General features: G+C 51.4%; 2 protein-coding genes and 1 long non-coding RNA gene across 5 annotated transcripts; 1 reads left to right on the plus strand and 2 right to left on the minus strand.

Moving 5' to 3' along the window:
• Positions 1-138: 138 nt before the first annotated feature.
• Positions 139-12,516, plus strand: LOC133145338 (ras association domain-containing protein 5-like). 2 transcript variants are annotated; one of them, XM_061268745.1, is made up of 8 exons: positions 146-442; positions 548-929; positions 2,366-2,520; positions 9,280-9,387; positions 9,985-10,158; positions 10,229-10,316; positions 10,588-10,703; positions 10,774-12,516. In XM_061268745.1, exons 1-8 carry the CDS (start codon positions 437-439, stop codon positions 10,945-10,947), a joined length of 1,203 nt encoding a protein of 400 aa, XP_061124729.1. In that variant the 5' UTR covers positions 146-436; the 3' UTR covers positions 10,948-12,516. The 2 variants fall into 2 exon arrangements, with proteins under 2 accessions (XP_061124728.1, XP_061124729.1); XM_061268744.1 differs by having other exon boundaries at positions 139-929.
• On the minus strand, positions 2,853-6,949 carry LOC133145348 (uncharacterized). Its single transcript, XR_009710886.1, has 2 exons — positions 6,406-6,949; positions 2,853-3,977 (listed from the first exon to the last, which is right to left on the minus strand). It is a non-coding gene; the product is annotated as an uncharacterized LOC133145348 (long non-coding RNA).
• Positions 11,171-16,613, minus strand: gnsa (glucosamine (N-acetyl)-6-sulfatase a). Of its 2 annotated transcripts, XM_061268740.1 has the most exons (14): positions 16,284-16,611; positions 15,867-15,926; positions 15,552-15,758; positions 15,411-15,476; positions 15,241-15,339; positions 15,002-15,169; positions 14,860-14,942; positions 14,675-14,793; positions 14,498-14,601; positions 14,325-14,426; positions 14,157-14,267; positions 13,965-14,075; positions 13,712-13,872; positions 11,171-13,624 (listed from the first exon to the last, which is right to left on the minus strand). In XM_061268740.1, exons 1-14 carry the CDS (start codon positions 16,446-16,448, stop codon positions 13,549-13,551), a joined length of 1,632 nt encoding a protein of 543 aa, XP_061124724.1. In that variant the 5' UTR covers positions 16,449-16,611; the 3' UTR covers positions 11,171-13,548. The 2 variants fall into 2 exon arrangements, with proteins under 2 accessions (XP_061124724.1, XP_061124723.1); XM_061268739.1 differs by having other exon boundaries at positions 14,157-14,426; positions 16,284-16,613.
• Positions 16,614-16,616: the final 3 nt, after the last annotated feature.

The following is a 16,616-nucleotide window of genomic DNA, read 5'->3' on the forward strand; positions in this document are numbered from 1 at the left end:
TGAAGTCTTGACTGTAGCTGCTTTTATATGTATTTCAGGAAAGAACAAGGTGTCAGTGGAAAAGTTGCCAAACAGCACCCACTTGTGGTTAAGACAATGGTGTCGCCACTTTTTCACCTTTTAGTGTGCCAACGTTCAGAATGAGACTCTTTTGAAAGTGCTGCTAAATTGCGAGTTTGGCCGCCAATCAACTTATTCGTTCATTCAGCTGACGCGTGCAAGTAAGCGCGTGCCTGAAACGGAAAAGGTTTTCTTGAACTGACCATTTTTTTCTTCAAGCCAGCATAGATTGTCCGCCCGCTCTGCCGCAGCCGCCTGTGAAATGAGATCCAACCCGTTCTGAGGCGCGCAGACTTCCTCAACCTGCTCGCCGAGCAGGAAACCCGAGCGGCCGGCCGCCTGGCTTCTCCGCATCTCCGAGCGCCTGCCCGCCACCATGAAGGTGATCCACCACGGGTCTCGCAAGCCCGTCGCCGCGGCCGACCTCCTCCCGCTGCCCGGGCCTCGCGCCGGTCGAGCCCCGCTGACGCCCAGCCGCTCTTCCCAGGAAACATCGCCGCAACCGGGCGCCAGGCTACGCCTCCCCAAAGGCAACAAGGGCGGCGTGGTCAACGTGGTCCGGCGCCACCTGTCCCCCCAACCGCCCCGGCGTCTGGAGAGCCTGGAGGCGGCGTGGAGCGCCGGCGGTGCCCCGCGCAGCCCCGAGCGGAGGAGCGGCGACCCGGAGGAAGGCCGCCCCGGCGGGGCTCCCCGCAGCCGCAAGAAAGGATTCAAGCCCCCCGACGTCAGGACCATCTTCACCCCCGGGGAGAAGGACCCCCGGGTGAAAGAGGAGTCCGGGGAGGGCCACAGCTTCGGAGCCGGCGGGGAAGGCACCTGGTGCGACGTGTGCTGTCAATACATCTTCCAGAAGGGGCTCACCTGTGCAGGTAGGTCAGCAGCGAGGTCATTTCCAATGTCAGCACTAATAGGAACCCGTCAAATTTTGGCCCAAACCAAAGACGTTCTTCTTTCAATTCTTGATGTGACGCTGTCTGTCGGAATGTCGTCCGTCGGCATGCGGGCGGGCGGGCGGGCGGGCCGACCGGCTCCAGTCCGGCCGGGAAGAAAAATGTCCTCCAACCTGGCTCAAGTTTGTTTACCTAGTGCAACCTTGACGGGCCACAAAATCATTCGTCGAGTTGTTCACTTATTAACTCAAGACTGTTGCGAAACATTCCGCCTGCCTTTTAACCTAGCCTGGTTTTCCTTGTTGTACTTTGCTGCCCTCTTGTGGCACCTTGACGTCATGTAATGTGAATTGAGGAGCTTTATTTGGACCAAAAAGGTGCTTGGTCCTCCTAAAGTTCCGAGTTGTGCGCTTCCATTGCCTTAGCGTTCTGGCAGTCCACCGGAAAGTCGAATTGGACGCGTGTGTGTGTGAGATACCGTGGCTGTCCCGCAATGTGTGTGCGTGTTTTGTGGAGCCCAAGTGTCACAATGGCCGAACAAACAAGAGGCAGCCGCTGAGCCCCGCAAGCGCCGCTGCGGACGGACACACCCGCACTCGTGCGTGGAGCTACCGTGGACGGATGCTCATGCGCTAGGGCAGAGGAGCCTCCGTCAGGGCGGCGCGATGGGCGTGGTGAAAAACTTTGGCAGAACTTTACGGAGAATCTCTGGGTTTTTCTTACGATTTCCCGCCACCATGAGGCGATCGGGACGACTGGAGCTCACTTTGCTGTGGCACAACTCGGGTGAGTTTCCAGCTCAAGGTGTCAACGTGACTTTTAGGGTTGGCTTCTTTGGAAGGAAAAATCGGTGGGTCCACCCGTGTTAGAGATGGAGCAAATTGGATGTTGCTTTTTGGAAAGAGCTTTGAGCTGAAGTTGTCAACTTTGCTCACGTCTTGAATTTTGCTGGTTGCGCTTGATGATTGATGATAACCCCTTGGCGTTATTTCACGACGTTCCCTCTCTTCCTCCTTTGGCAAACACCACCCTGATTAGAGTCCTCCTGCCAAATGCGGATGACCTTTCAACCCCTCCTACTAGCCGTGGTAACCTTCCCAAATGGCCTCCATCCAATACGGCGGCCAGAGGAGGGCAGGACGCCATTTCCCATCGGGTCGCTTGATGCGTGAAAGTGGGAAATCCGACAGACGCACGCCCGCCCGCCAGTCATAACAAGACGTGTCCAGCGGAAAACATGACTCAGCGCTCCTCGTGCAAACTGCCCACTCGGCAAAACCGGACAGTGGCGCCCCGTGCGTGTGCATTGGGAACTGGTCACCCATTCTCAAATTGTTATTTTTCCACAGTGCAACATTGGGCGCCATTAAAAGCCACACAGACCTTTTATGATGGCAATCTTGTGTCGCTTGCAGGCTGCAAGTACGCGTGTCACGCCGCCTGTCGAAGCCACGTGAGCCTCGACTGTCACCCCGCCGCCGCCGCCGCAGTGGCGCCGCCGACGTTGCCCATCACTCAGGTGCAGCTCATCAACAACAACAACAACAACAACCAAACGCCGCCATCACATGTAAGTGGACACTCTTTTGCCTGTATGTGTGCGTGTGTCAACTCAACATACAATTAAAAATTCAAATATTTATTTTTGTCCTCAGGGCAAAGTGATAAGTTTTACCAATTCGTACCATTTTGTGGAACTTTGCCAAAAGGAGTTGAGGACATTTGGACAAAAATAGTGTTTTGCTCCCATCTAGTGGAATCTGTAGGCAATTATCAAGGCATGAGTACATTTGTATGTGTGCATGATCACGTCATGTTTTGATTGTTGATAGGCTTAGGCTCCCTTAATTTTAAATGTATTTATTTTTTTAGTTTAAAAAGGATTTTAAAAAAGACAGCTGATTTCTTCTCGTCTTTTATTGATGTCATTTCCTATAGCGCCACACGAGGGCGTTGTGGGTGTATGAGCTGAGTGTGCGCCTCTGGTTTGCGTTACCACAGTGTGAGTTCGTTTTCTGCTAACTCTCTACCTTCTCATATGATGATGAGGGCAGTGGCCGTTTTGTATGCTAAAGGTCAAAGGTCAACTCCTCCTCCACATTGCACCGTTGACTTTGCTGCGATTGTGCGCACCCGTATGTTTGCGCTTTCTATATTTAGCAAAGCGGCAGTGGTGCGGCAACCATGAGAGGTCAATTGGCTCATTAAATCGGCAACTTGATTCAATTAGCGCTAATGACTCAAATTCAATCTGTGTCAGTCAGCCATGAATGCTAATACGTTAGCAGAGCAGATTGTCGCTAACTGGTTGGAATGTGAATGCCTTTTCCCGCTGACTTTTGCAGCCACTCATTGACAAGTTGGTGTTTGCGTAGGCACGGAAAGCAAGATGGGCTTTTGATTGCAACCTTTTCAAACGGAAGGAATAGTTCAGGCTTCTATTTTGTTTCATCAGGGGCCTTTTGTGTTGTGATAAGATCTATCCGGGGAAATGAGGGTCAGCAGAATCAACCTGCAGCAACATGTCCTCCACATACCTAGCCAATATGTCACACTTTAACTTGCCACTGAGTGCGTGTGCGTGTGCGTGTGCGTGCCAGACATGAATTATGGCAGACGCTGAGGAATAATCTTTGAGGATTAAGCGGGTCACAAGCGGGTCAGGCCAGACAAAGCTTTTGTGTGTTTTGACAGCAGACGCGTCGCGATGATGATGATGATGATGTCGTTTCAAATTTGAAAAGCAACGAGTCGGGTTCGTGGCCCAGCGGGTCCAAAGTTGCATTTGTCCGTGATTTCAATTGGCCCAAAGTCACGTTATGATCCGAGTCATGAAGTCATTGCAAATGATTTTCCAAGCTGCTATTTGCAGACACTTTTTGCTTGACACCATTTCTCTGGCACGTTGATGTCTCTGGTCTGAGACCCCATCCCCCAGTTGGCTGCTGATTTATCCGATCTGTAATCTGCCGGCAGATGATGCGGACGTTTTGGCCTGCTGGCTCGCAGCTCCACTCTGACACCGGGCTGTAGGAGGTCGAAAGAGAAACAAAGATCTCTATCAGGGTGTGAGCCCAGACCCTTTGGGATTGTCTGCCAATGGCAATTGAGTGGAAACGTGGTCGAGGATCAGTTCAAGTCAAGCTTCCATCCTGGATGTGCCGCTATGTTAATTTAGTGCCTTTTTTTTTTTTTTTTAATTGCCAGTCTCAAGTTGCTTCTACGCCGCGTGTGTATTTACGGTGGCGGCCACATGAATCGGGACTGCGACGGCAGCGTCCGTTCCGCCCCCCTCGGCACCGCATTCCTGCGCGCTTTGATCGTGCCGCCGAGCCGCAAATTTGGACTTTCAGGATGAAATACGGAACCTAAGTCAGCAACACACGCTCACAGACGCACTTGCTGAGGCCTTTTGGTCGGAGATCTCGTCAGCTTTCCATTCAACACCTTTTTTTCCCAATATAAAATAGAATTTTGGGGCTTCCCCCCCCCCCCCCCCCCTCGCAAAACGCAGGCTTTTCCCATCAATATTTTTTTGTCTTGACTTGGGCGTTAAATTCGTTGGGTTGAGAAAACCCCTCCCTGCTGCTTCTCAGCAATTAAAGCAGCAATAAAACGGACACACAACCTTCCCCAAAGCTTCTAAATTACAGGAGCACACACGTACAAAGCCTGTAAGCTCCATGTACACACACCTGCACAAAAACCTAAATCATTGAATTGTTTCTTCTGTCTCCTTATTGTGAAGCCAAAGGTCAAAGGCGAGGCCTGCTTATCTGCAGCTTGTGTGTTTTGGATTCGTTTGAAAGACAAAACGATGGATGGCGCCGTGGCTCGGCCGCCCCTTTTGTGCCACGTTTATTTTGGGCAAGAGCTCGTCCGTCCAAACATCTCCTCGGGTGGTGCTGGTGTGATTTAGTTCCTCCGCAGATTTTGTCGCTAAGAACGCTTTCACCTCCTGAAGGAGAGTGGATGGATAAATGCAAGTGTTAATGTGCAGCTGTGGCAAACTGCTGCTGACCTTTTATTTTAGGAATGCGGCTAACCGTATTCCTCTCTGTGGTGCGTGTGTGTGTGTTTTGAAAGACCTTGTTGGGAATATGCAGAGTGACACTGAGTTTGCCTGATGGATCAAATTCCGAGGAAGACTTTGCATCGCTTGTGGCCTTTGCTCAGTAATGTAATCTGAAAAACGTATATTGTATGCGTGAGGAAGGAATTGGAGAATTTGTTTTCGCTCGCTAACATGATCCTTGACCAAGAAATGAGACTTTTTGGGAGGTAGTTGAGAATATTCCACAAATTATTCTAATACATGACCGAAGGTGTATTTGTAGTTTAAAATAGAAAACTACAGTACCTTCCTCATGATTGAGTGACGCAGCAGCTATCCGAGCGCTGATTGGTCGGTTGTTGCGTGCTGGGCGGGACTTAAGTGCTTGTTTGCTATTGGCTGCTTGACGGAGAGCTCTCGTAGTGGGCGGGGTCTTACTGTATACGTTTCTCAGCGTTCAACTAGTAACAGTCGGCGTCGACGCGTCACTTTGACAGCAACTTTCTCGGGCTAGCTACTTTCAAGAGTACTCACTTAGACTACGGCCAATATACAACCGTATGTTGTTGGTGTAATAACGAACAGTGGAACTTTTCCTCCAACGATGGGAACGGTTAAATGAGTCGCGCTGGCCGGCCGGCCGGCGGAGAGGAAGACTGGCGAGCGGCTCGCAAAGCGGAAATGCTGCCTTAGCAAGCCCTCGTCTCGTCGCGGCGCACTTTGAACTACTTTGGGCTTTCGTTTCTCGAGTGAGTGGCCGCTTTATTTAAGTTGGAAAAAGTGCTTTGATGCGGCCGAGTTGGAGACGAGATCTTTGTCCTCGTCAATGACGTGGAATAACACCATGAGCAGTGGCTACAGCAGTTTGGAGGACGACTCCGAGGAATACTTCTTCACGGCCAGGACTTCCTTTTTCAACAAACCTTTGGGCAAAGTCACAGAGAGCAAGGTAAACCGCCAGCAGCGTGCACCCCGGGGTGCCAGGCGGCCAGGCTTCCATTTGAAATGGACTTCAAGGCTTGGTCCACCTGTCCACTCCCTTCACACGGTCTCGAGTAATGGCGGAACAAAGCGACGAACTTGACGAGTTTAGCTTTCCAAACAACGTAGATTTCCTTTTCCAAGATACTCCCCGTGGTGACGGCCACTTCCATCTTAAATGAACAGAATTTCCAACGAATGCCCGCTGACGAGTATTAGCTGAGCAACCACTTTGGAGCCTTTTTCTCGCTCGCCCCCCATGCATGTCGAACCTGAAAGTCTGGTGCTGACAAGTATCATGTTGCCTGCCCCCCCTCGCTTGCTATGACGTTTCACAGACGAGTAAGTCGGACAGAAGCCCACTCCCCACTAAAGCATGCCGAGCCTCCACCCTAGGAATTGAATTAGTTGTGCACTCACCGATTTTTGTATCTTTGTGTGAAATGTTGGATCTTTGGTGCCTGAGAAAGGTCACGGAGGGCCGCCGCCCCCTTAAGATGTGGCCTCAGGCCCGCAGCAGGGGGCCTGTCGCCGTTTGGCGGTTCCCCCGCATGCCGGCGCTAATTACAGCTCCGGCGGGGCGGGGACCCCGACGGGCCGGCCGGCCGACGGGCTGTGTGAAATGACTGCTTGTGTCTTTGCGTGTCGGTTGAAAGGGCATCGTTGATTAGCGGGATTAAAAATCTGCCGTGATTTATCGTTTTGATTGATTGATTGATTGATTGAATATTTATTGATCCCCAGGGGTGGGGAAATTCAGGGCCCAGCAGTATTCATACCACAGAGTGGGTATACAAAAGACACAGGCTGCCACACAACGGCGCCACAAAGAAAGGCAGAAAGTGCTCAAGATAAAAGCCATCAAAGCAAAACAAAGCTAAAAGACAAAGGAAAAAAATAAAACTGTGGCCAACCAGCACCCCTCAATACAAGAGAACACCCCAAAACACACAAAATAGCCTCCACGGGGTCCATAGATTATTATTACGATTATCGTTTCGATTTACACGTTTACTTTTACTTCAATTCCTCAGCAAAATATTGAATGATGCCCAAACTAAATGTCAAACGCCTTCGACTAGCTTATGGACTATTCAAACTGTTACGAAAGTGCGCAATTGTACATTTGGACTGAGTCCCAACTCGACGCTTTTTAATCAGCCCGTCGCCCGGGTGAAGGCAGAACTCTGCGGGACATTTAATAAAGCGCAGAAAGGCGCTGAGGCACGCAAATGAACATCACTGTCACCTTCTTCGTTACAAGGAGAGAAGAAGAAAAAAAATGCCGCCGTGGCACTTCAAGTACATAAAGAGCACAGTTGTAGGAAACCTCGCCAAATAACACGCACATTGTCAACATCCAAGCAGAAAGGCCGCTCTGTGTGCAAATGTCACACTCGATGGCAGCTAGCTAGGGTGTGTGTGTGTGTGTGAGTGAGGCCCACGAGTCGGCCAAAGAAACTTCAGCGGCGGCGTTTGTAGATGAGGTGAAACGTAAATCGTGAACATCATAAAGATGTGGAGGACGTCGGGCCAGGAGCTCGGCCCGGCCCGCCAAGAACTCCGTGAACTCGCTGTTTAGTTTTTTTTTGTCGCTGGTATCGGTCGGAATGAAAGCGAGCCGGTTTGCGTTATCTCGTCAAGTGCTTGACGCGTTTCATCGTCAAGGGCGACGGCGGCCAGGCGACAACATGTGAGATCATCCTGAATGCCCCCCCCCCCCCCCCAGCACATTCCCCCGCTCTCGATTTCCTTCCTCCGTCTTTCTATTGTACGTCACTTCCTGTTGCGAGGCCGTATTCTTTGACCTCCGATGGGCTTTTTTGGGGGGGTCGTGACGGGCAAAGCTCGGAACCGCGTCAGCCCACCGATGTTTTGCTCGACTTGTTGCTGCGCGTTAAAGGGGCTTCCCGCGCCGCCGGGCGACTGACATCAGCGCCGGCCGTGGTCATTCCGAGCAATCGCAGGACAGAGAAAATGAGCTGCCATGTTGAGCTGTTGCGTCACATGTGACTCACTGGCTCACCGTCTTGTTCAGTTGCACAACTCTCAACAAACATGACACCCGCATCACTCACCGGGTTAGCCCCGCCTTTGAAAGCGTTCGAGCATTGGAGTGCAATTCCCCGCAGCAAGCTAGTTGCGATCCCGTCTGGCCCACCCGTCTCGTCTTTTGGCCACTTTGGAAAGCCTCCTTGCTGGTTTTCCTGGGTGGTCGACCACAGCGCTTGTATTTTTACTCTTCTGGTCTGCTCTTCACTTGGCACCTTTCACTTGTGCTCGTGGGCCCCCCCCCCCCCCCCTCGTAGCTTCTCGGATGGAAGCAACTGTGTGTGTTCAGCTAATAATGCAGGAATGTGGAAAGGTGTGGTCCATCTTGACTTCCCCCCCTGTGGACGCTACAGGAAGTAGCAAAGGAGGAGGACGGAGCCTTTCTCGCAAAAGGAAATAAATAGCGGGCCGCTCCATTTTCAAAGTGGCAGTGTTTGGCGTGGCGATGACATCATCTGTTGACGGGCTGACAGGGGAGGGCTGGAATGCCGCACGTCTGTTTGTGTCAGCGTGAAGATAAGAGGGCGTCCGGCTGTCAAGGTTCACATTTGTCACAAGATTAAACGTGATGTGAGCTCACGTTCAGCCCCCAGGGCGGCGCCGTTGAGTTTGTTTGTTTGTATCTCCACATACTTCCTTGTCATTGAACCCTGGGGCGTTAATCTCCTTACCTGCCGCTTCCCGTCCCAAAGTTGCCGACCCAGTGCGTGTTAAGTTGAACTGCGTGCGTGCATGTGTGTGTCAATAATTAAAACCAAAAGCTCACACACACACACGCAGCAACACATGACCTGTGTGTGTGTGTGTGTGTGTGTGTGCGCGCACCTCCACTGCTTCTCCAGCTCGGTCTTGGCCATATAAGGTTCCCATTCTCAGCACACTCCTGCCGATGTGTGTTTTTGGACTGGAGCGAAGCAGCGTGATGCCCTTGTAAGCGCACACACACACACACACAAAGAAGAACAGCAACAAGTTGCGATACAAAGCATATTTGTGCGCCGTCTGGCTGTGTGCTGTCCTGCAGCCATACACAACATGACATGTGATGATTCCTACTGAAAGTGCCGTTTGCCCCGAGGTCGTGCGTTGGCGAGAAGCTAAAGTAGCTTTGCCTAAACGCCGGCCGCAGTTGAGTTGACGCGGGCCCCCACCCGCCGGCCGGGTCAGGCCGGGCCTCGTTCAAGTGACCTCGCTCTCTGCTCTGTCGCTGCTGACTGGCGTTTGCTTCGTCCTTGTGCTCAGGATGTGGACAAGGAGAGCAAGCTGCGCACCGAGTTCAGTCGCGAGGAGATCAGGCAGAAGATCGAGCTGTACAACACCAAGACCAGAGACCACCTCAAAATGACCCTGGTGAGCACGTACACACACACACACACACACACACGTCTGAATAGTGAAAGGCCTTTTGTATTTGCATGAAGTCAATGTTTATAAAATGCGTTAGATGAAGCCGCCACGCTGCTATCTTCATCTCGCCTCGAACCCTCACATTCCCCCGCGGTGACATCACCGCTCGCCGCCGCTACGGTTGGGCTCCTGGCGTCTCCTCGGAAGGTGTCTCCAAGTCGAGTCAGTCTTCAGCGCCGGCCAGCCCCGCGTCAAACATTGAGTGACGGCCGCAGCTGTATTCAACCGGAGGCTGCTAGCTTGATGCTAACATATCATGTGTTCATCAAGTTCCGTAGAACCGCTAAGGACAAGGAACACGGACTCCTATCGGGCCGTGTTTATTTTTGGGGGGGAAGGGATGTTGTCATGTTGTGTCTGCGTGCGTCGTTGTCTTTCTATCGCTTCATCTCCCCGTCTGACATCCTGTTGATCTTCTTCTGGACATGCACGCACACCACCTTAATGAAGTAATGAGATTACACGGACGGCGCTCGGCCGCCATCTGTCCTCCGCTCAATCCGCCCGCCGGGGCCTCTCTTGCCTTTGTGTTGTGCTCAGGGTTCCAACGGCGTGTACACGGGCTTCGTCAAGGTCCAGATGGACCTGCGGAGGCCCGTGACGGTGCGCGCCGGCCGGAGGGTCGCCTCGGCGGGGGCGGCGGGCGAGGCCTTCTACCTGCCGCGGGGGGTCAGCAACACCCTGCACATCAGCTCGCACAACACCGTCAGACAGGTGGGAGGAACGTTGCCTCGGCCGCAAAGTCCAAAGTGACCCACGTTTGCTCCTTTTTTGCCCTGTTCAGGTGATCGTGGCCTTGCTCAATAAATTCACCGTAGCAGACAACCCGGCAAAGTACGCCCTCTACAAACGCTATCGGCGCGAGGAGCAGGGTAAGTTTCAGCTTTGCTTTTGTCGTGCATGCGTGTGTGGGGGTCACACACACACACAAATAATCCCCAGCTGGCGCGGCGTGCGTAGCGGCGGCCGTTCCAAAAAGACCTTTACGTCTATTTAAGTCAAAAGGCTAAATTAAAGATGGTGCCCCCCCCCTCATCTTTTCAACTTTTACAGCCTCGTAAAAATTGTCTAGACAGCTTCAGAAAATGGATGTTGTTAAATGCAGCTCGCAAATCACGACAAATGAAGTGCGTGTGCGTGTAGTGTACGTGTGTAAACTGTCGGACGGGGAGCAGCCGCTGTTTCTCCGTCTGGTGGCGGGACCCGACGACGACACGCTGGGCTTTGTGCTGCGCGAGCAGCAAACCGGAGAAGTCTTGGTAAGACTCGCACGACTCTCGGTTGGTAGCGGCCGGTAGCGGCCGTCGCTAATATTGTCGCTGGCCTCAGTGGGACGCCTTCTCCGTTCCGGAGCTGCGCAACTTCTTGCGCATCCTGGACAAGGAGGAGGAGGAGCAGAAGGTGGCGCTGCTCCGCCGCTACGACGTCTACCGCCACAGGCTGAAGGAGGCGCTGAGGGAAGTGCGTGCGTGCAGCGGAGCGGAGCGGCCCAGTAAGACTTGAACAGCGCCAGAGGGCCATTTTTCTTTTTTTTTCGGCTTTGGTGTTGATAACGTGGCAAAGGAGAGCCCACTGGACTTTTTCAACTGATATGCCTGCCTGCCACAAGAGACTCATTGAATTCCCTCACTACAGTCTGTACAGATTTTGCTTTCTTAATTTATATGGGTGGAGCTTTTTTCTTTTTTTTTTTTTATTTGAAAGAGTTGAGCGGCAAAACAATCACAGTTGAGCGGCAAAACAATCACAATGCAGACAAGCGAAGAAAAACACAAGGAAGTTACGCTAGGAAGATGAGAAAGTTGGAGTCGCCGGCTGGAGCGCTTTCGGAAGTAAAGCATGCAAAGAAGAGGAAGTCGAATAGAAATGTAACCAAGTAGAGGAACGAAAAAGAGACTGAGGCGGGCCCATAGCGTTTGGGAGCGCCGTCTGGCAAGCGAGCGTTGGGTGCTTTCAAGTGACCAGGAGGATGGGGAATTGTGGTGAACAGGAAAGAAACATTTGTCACAAAATTCACTCAAATACTCGTAGTTTGAACCTAAAATGTGCTCCAATCTTTTACTTTTTTTCATTTTGGATTCATCCGGAAATTTTCATACATGAGCACGAGGAGGCAAATGATTTGTTACGAAAAAATCTTTTAGTACACGCCACCCAATTCCGTGACAGCATAATGTCTAGTCAAACAGCACCTTCTAGTGGACAAAAGCCGCAACTACTATCCAACTTGAGTCTCCTATTTGTATTTTTCATATTCTCGGGCGATATAACCAAAGATAAATTTGTGGTGTTGCCTGGTGCAAAAAGAAAAAGTAGATGCAGAATATATCGAGTAGAGGTTTATTTAAATGATTTTTAGGTCTAATAAACACTGGCTTTACACGGAAGCATGGAATGTTCAGAAGCAAAACTAAAGAGGGCATTATTTGAACTAGTTAGAAAATGCAAACAAAATAGGGCATTTTGGCGATTTTCTTCAATGATGTAACGTTAATTCAAATGAAATTTGTCTTGGGCCTTTGTATGCTTCCGTGCTTAATTAGAACGTATCCGTGAAGACACGTATCACTTGTTGTAAGCTGTTGCTCAGTTGTATCAACTTAAAGGCTTGTCTTTATTTTTTAGGGGCACTTTAAATGACTTCAATTCAGGGATGACGGGTTAATGATGATTTTTGTACTTGATCTTGGCTTTTTTTTTTTGGCTTTCCTATTTTGAGAGTATACACTGAATCAGTCATGTTAGCCTCATGTATGTGCATGATGTGTTACTATGGCAACATGTTATCCAAAGGCTGGTTGATGCACGGTCTTAATGTTTTCAAACTGGATGTTTGAGACGATGTTAGTCGTCCTCATTCGAATGGACGTTAATCGGTTGCCGATTTCCAAGCCTTGAAGCCATATTGAAGCGAGTAGTCCAGAAAACCTCAGCAGTGCCTTTCTGTTGTTTAATAGCAAGTGGAGATGGAAGGAAATGGTTGTATTTTTGTTGTAATGGTCTCTTTCCGCAGCAGAGAGAAAGAACTGTGCAGCTATTCAAAGTAACCTTTATAATAAAAGTTCATTGTAATCTCAGAGTGTTTGTTTGAGAAGGTAACCCGTGTGCAGGTGTGAGTTCTCTCCCAGCACACCAAGACGCTCCTGAAGAGCGGCCGTAGAAGCTCCACGCAGCAGAACCAACGACTGCTGCCGACGACCGTAAGTGCGAACTGTCTTTCTCCTTTCATACGGGTCAACGCAAACGAGGCAACGTTTTCACAGATGAAATCCATTTTATTTGCACAAAAGCACGACGAGAAAAAGTGCAGTTAATGTCAACAGCAAACATTCGATCAAAAGAAAGATTTCACAGTCGGGAAAGTTTTGTTCCGTTGTCTGCGCTTCTCAAACTGGGGTCCACAAACTTAGTGATTGACAGTTAAAAGATGACATGAATATTGGAAGAAAAAAATATTTTTTTAAGGCTTTTTTTTTTTCCTTTTTTCCTACTTTCATATAAAAATTAGGACTATTCTAGTAAGATGACTATTTGTATTTTTATTTTTCAAACGGCTTTTATCCAGAAAATACTTTTTTCTTATATAGCGGAGAGAGAAAAATGCCACTTTCTCATAGCATGACAACAAATAATGTGCAAGTGTGACAACCTTTTTTTCTATCAAATAAGCAACTTTCTCAAAAGATTACAAATAAATGTTCCTTGGTGTTTTTAGTATAAACGGAAGGCGTGTTCTCGCTACTTTTGATATAAAATAAATTGGATGGACAATTTGTGATTTTCAAATTCCTCTGGCATGTACGGCTTCTGCTTAATTGGCAAAAGGATGATGAGGAAAATCTCGTCCTGGACCCCAAAAGTTTAAGAACGTGCATTGCATCAGTCTTTCAGAATAAAACTTTCAACAAGAAAAATCAGTAGCAAAATGAGAAAGAGAGTCTCTTGGCTCCGTTCAACAGAATTCAAATCTTTGGGCTCCTTCAAGTTCAAATAGTGAACTTTTCTTTCGTGAACAACGCGACAAATTGTGTGTGAATACAACTCCCAAACAAGGCAACAAGAAGGGGGGGGGGGCGGCGTGGGGGGGGGAATCCTGCGTCCTTTTCACTTGATCTTCTGCCGCAGTCTGCTCTGCTTCCACGTGCGGCCGCTGAACATCCGGCGGGGCTCAAATTTGAAGCTGACGACAAAACAAAATAGGTCAGTCATAAGCAGCCATTCTTTTGCCTACCGCTAGAGGGAGCCCTCGTAGCACACAATCACGTACCGAGCGTCGTAGACGCCGGGCGTGCGGCAGGTCCGCCCCGCGCACGACTGCAGCATCATCAGCCGATGGTTCATCTTCTCCAGGACCTCCTGGTCGATGGTCTTGGCGATGTTGCTGAGCTGGAAGGGGTCCCCCGTCAAGTTGTAGACCTCCACAAACACCTGGCGCCAAACGCAGCGCTGTCACGCCACCGCAGAAGACGCCACCGCAGAAGACGCCACCGCAGAAGACGGCGGAAAAGCCAGGCGGCTACCTCGTCGTCGTCGAACTCGCAGTACTGCAGGTTGGCCGAGGGCGCCACGGTGCGCACGCAGGCGTACGTGTTGTTGTACGAGTCCTCGCACACGCAGTCTGGGAAGCACTCCTGCGCACGCCACGAGAACAAGGAGAGCACGCTCGCCTCAAGTCAAAGCTCTTCACAAGACGACGGCGGCTCCTTCCTTACCGACACGCCGGGGCCCAGCAGGGGGCAGGCGGGGTCGGAGACGTTGCGTCCTTCTCCTTCGTACTCCACCAGGATGTCGCTCCTCCACGAGCTGCCGTTGACCTTGCCCTCCTGAAAGCCACGGCGGTCATTGAAAGCCTCAACAGTGGCGACGAGATGGCGGCTCACCAGGACGGGCAGGAAGGAGGCGCCGTCCATCTCCGTCTTGCTGACGTTGATTCCCGCCAGGTCCAGCATGGTGGGCCCCAGGTCCACATTGGCCACCAGAAACTGTGCAAATATTGATCTCGTTTGACACTTTCCCCCTCCCCCCGCCCGGTGAGAGCAAGCGGGTCGGTCACCTGGCTGCTCTGGCCGGCCTTTATGTTTGGTCCTCGCACCATGAGAGGAACGCGGATGTCAAACTCGTACAGCTGCCGCTTGTCCAGAGGTAGAGAAAACTGACCTGCAGGGAGCCAGCCGCACAGTGGTGCCGTCCAACGAGATACACGTCGCGACGGACATTTTCTTTTGGTTACCAGTGTGGTATCCGTTGTCCGACGTGAAGAAGACGTAGGTGTTGTCCAGTTCCCCTCTGGCCTCCAGGCTGCTCACAATCTTCTCCACCAGGTCGTCCACGGACAGCAAGGTGCGCCACCTGGATCCGCGGCGCAGCAGCGTTACACGCGGCCGACCAGGAGGACGGGACGGGACAAAAACGGACCGTTTTTTGAAGGCGTCGTCCAGAAAGGCGACGGACGAGTTGCTCATGGGCGTCTTGGCCTGCCGGATCAGCCAGTGTTTGTCCTGCGCCCCACAAGACATTGTTAACATCGTGTCCACGCACGCACGCACCAGCGACCAACCTTGCCGTGGACGTTGAAATTTGGGTCTCGGGGCGCCTTGGTAGTGTTGAAACGGTCCCTGTACTGAGGGGCCGCCGTCCACGGCGAGTGGGGGGCCGGCGTGGACACCATCATGAAGAAGGGCTGGGAGCTGGATTTGGACTGCAGGAAGTTCAACGACGCGTTGGCCTGCAACACACCATTTGGAATCACGTCACGGCCGCCAACTCCACATCACAAAATCGGATTCGGGGTTTTACCAGCACGTCCGTCAGGTAATCTTTGCTGTAGTCGGCCCCGTGCTTCTGAGCTTTGCCGTTCACCGACAGCGTGTAGTTGTAGTACTTTGAATTCTTCTCCTGGGAGGGCAAAATCAAAACCAAAAAGTTTGCCCTTGCTGCAATGTTCCATATGTGAATGTTCTTCTTACCAGTCCCACCCAGTAGCTCCAGCCGAGAGGAACGTGCTCCACTCCGCCAGCCTCCGTGTGGCCGTACTGCGACGCAAAACGTCGTTGGCGTGCGCGCTCAGGCTCGGTCGAGACAGTCGGCCGGCGAACGACGGCCCTCACCTGGTTGAGGTACTTCCCGGCGAAGAAGGTCTGGTAACTGGCCAGGTTCTTGAGCAGCGCGGGAAAGGTGTGCGCCTCCTGACTCTTCTGCCAGGCCACGCTGCTGCAATTGCCCTCCAGCGTGTTGTTGCTGACGTGGTGGTTGTGCGGGTATTTGCCCGTCAGGATGCTGGCGCGGCTGGGGCAGCACAGCGGACTGGCCACAAACTGCCAACCGGGAGGTGGAGAGAGAGAGAGAGAGAGACGGCCGGCCGTGAATCGATTTGGAGCCGCCCCCGTACGGACAGAATGTTGGGAGGACCGGCGCTCGCTTACTGCATTGGTGAAGGAGATGCCCGCGTCACCGATGAGTTTCTTGGTCTTGTTGAGTGGAGTCTGAGGAGAAAACTAAATCACTGAACAGAAAATCTGGCAGAACCAGCGGATCAGCACCAGTGAGAATATTCGTGAGTGAGCAGTTAGTGGGATTCACCTGGCTTTTCATGTCACACTCAATCAAGTGTGCACCGACAATGCTGACTGACTCATGATTACATCACTGGTATGTGTTTGGACTCATCCGAATTATTTAAGGGCTCAAGTGTGTTGAAATTGCAAAGTTGGTTTGGAACGAAACGATTCGAATGAAATTGAATAAACTAAAGATACTGCAGTGCATCAAGAAAGCATGACGCTTAATTTTGAACAGCTGCTCTCCAACAATTCAACACATGATCGACATGATTTGCTCACCATGCCCCCCATGGCGATGTCCAAGTCGTCGGTGAGGATCAGAACGATGTTCGGTCTCCTGTTCGATTTGGCCAAAGCCCCGTTGTCGCCGATCTGGCTGCTTACGAGAGTGACGCAGACGAGGAGAGACTTGAACCATGAACGCGACATTTTCGCTTTGTCCATCTTGACGATTGGCCGTCAAGTCACGCGGCACGGAGTGGGACACAGCTCCGACGACTTCCTCTGTTGAAGAGAAGTGCGCGAGCAAGTCAGCTACATGAATGTTTACTTCGGCCTTTCACTTCCGCGTTTACTGGTCACGCGGTGCGTGGCTACGGAAGCCGCGATGTC

The sequence above is a fragment of the Syngnathus typhle genome, linkage group LG21, assembly GCF_033458585.1.
Source record: "Syngnathus typhle isolate RoL2023-S1 ecotype Sweden linkage group LG21, RoL_Styp_1.0, whole genome shotgun sequence".
NCBI lineage: Eukaryota > Metazoa > Chordata > Actinopteri > Syngnathiformes > Syngnathidae > Syngnathus > Syngnathus typhle.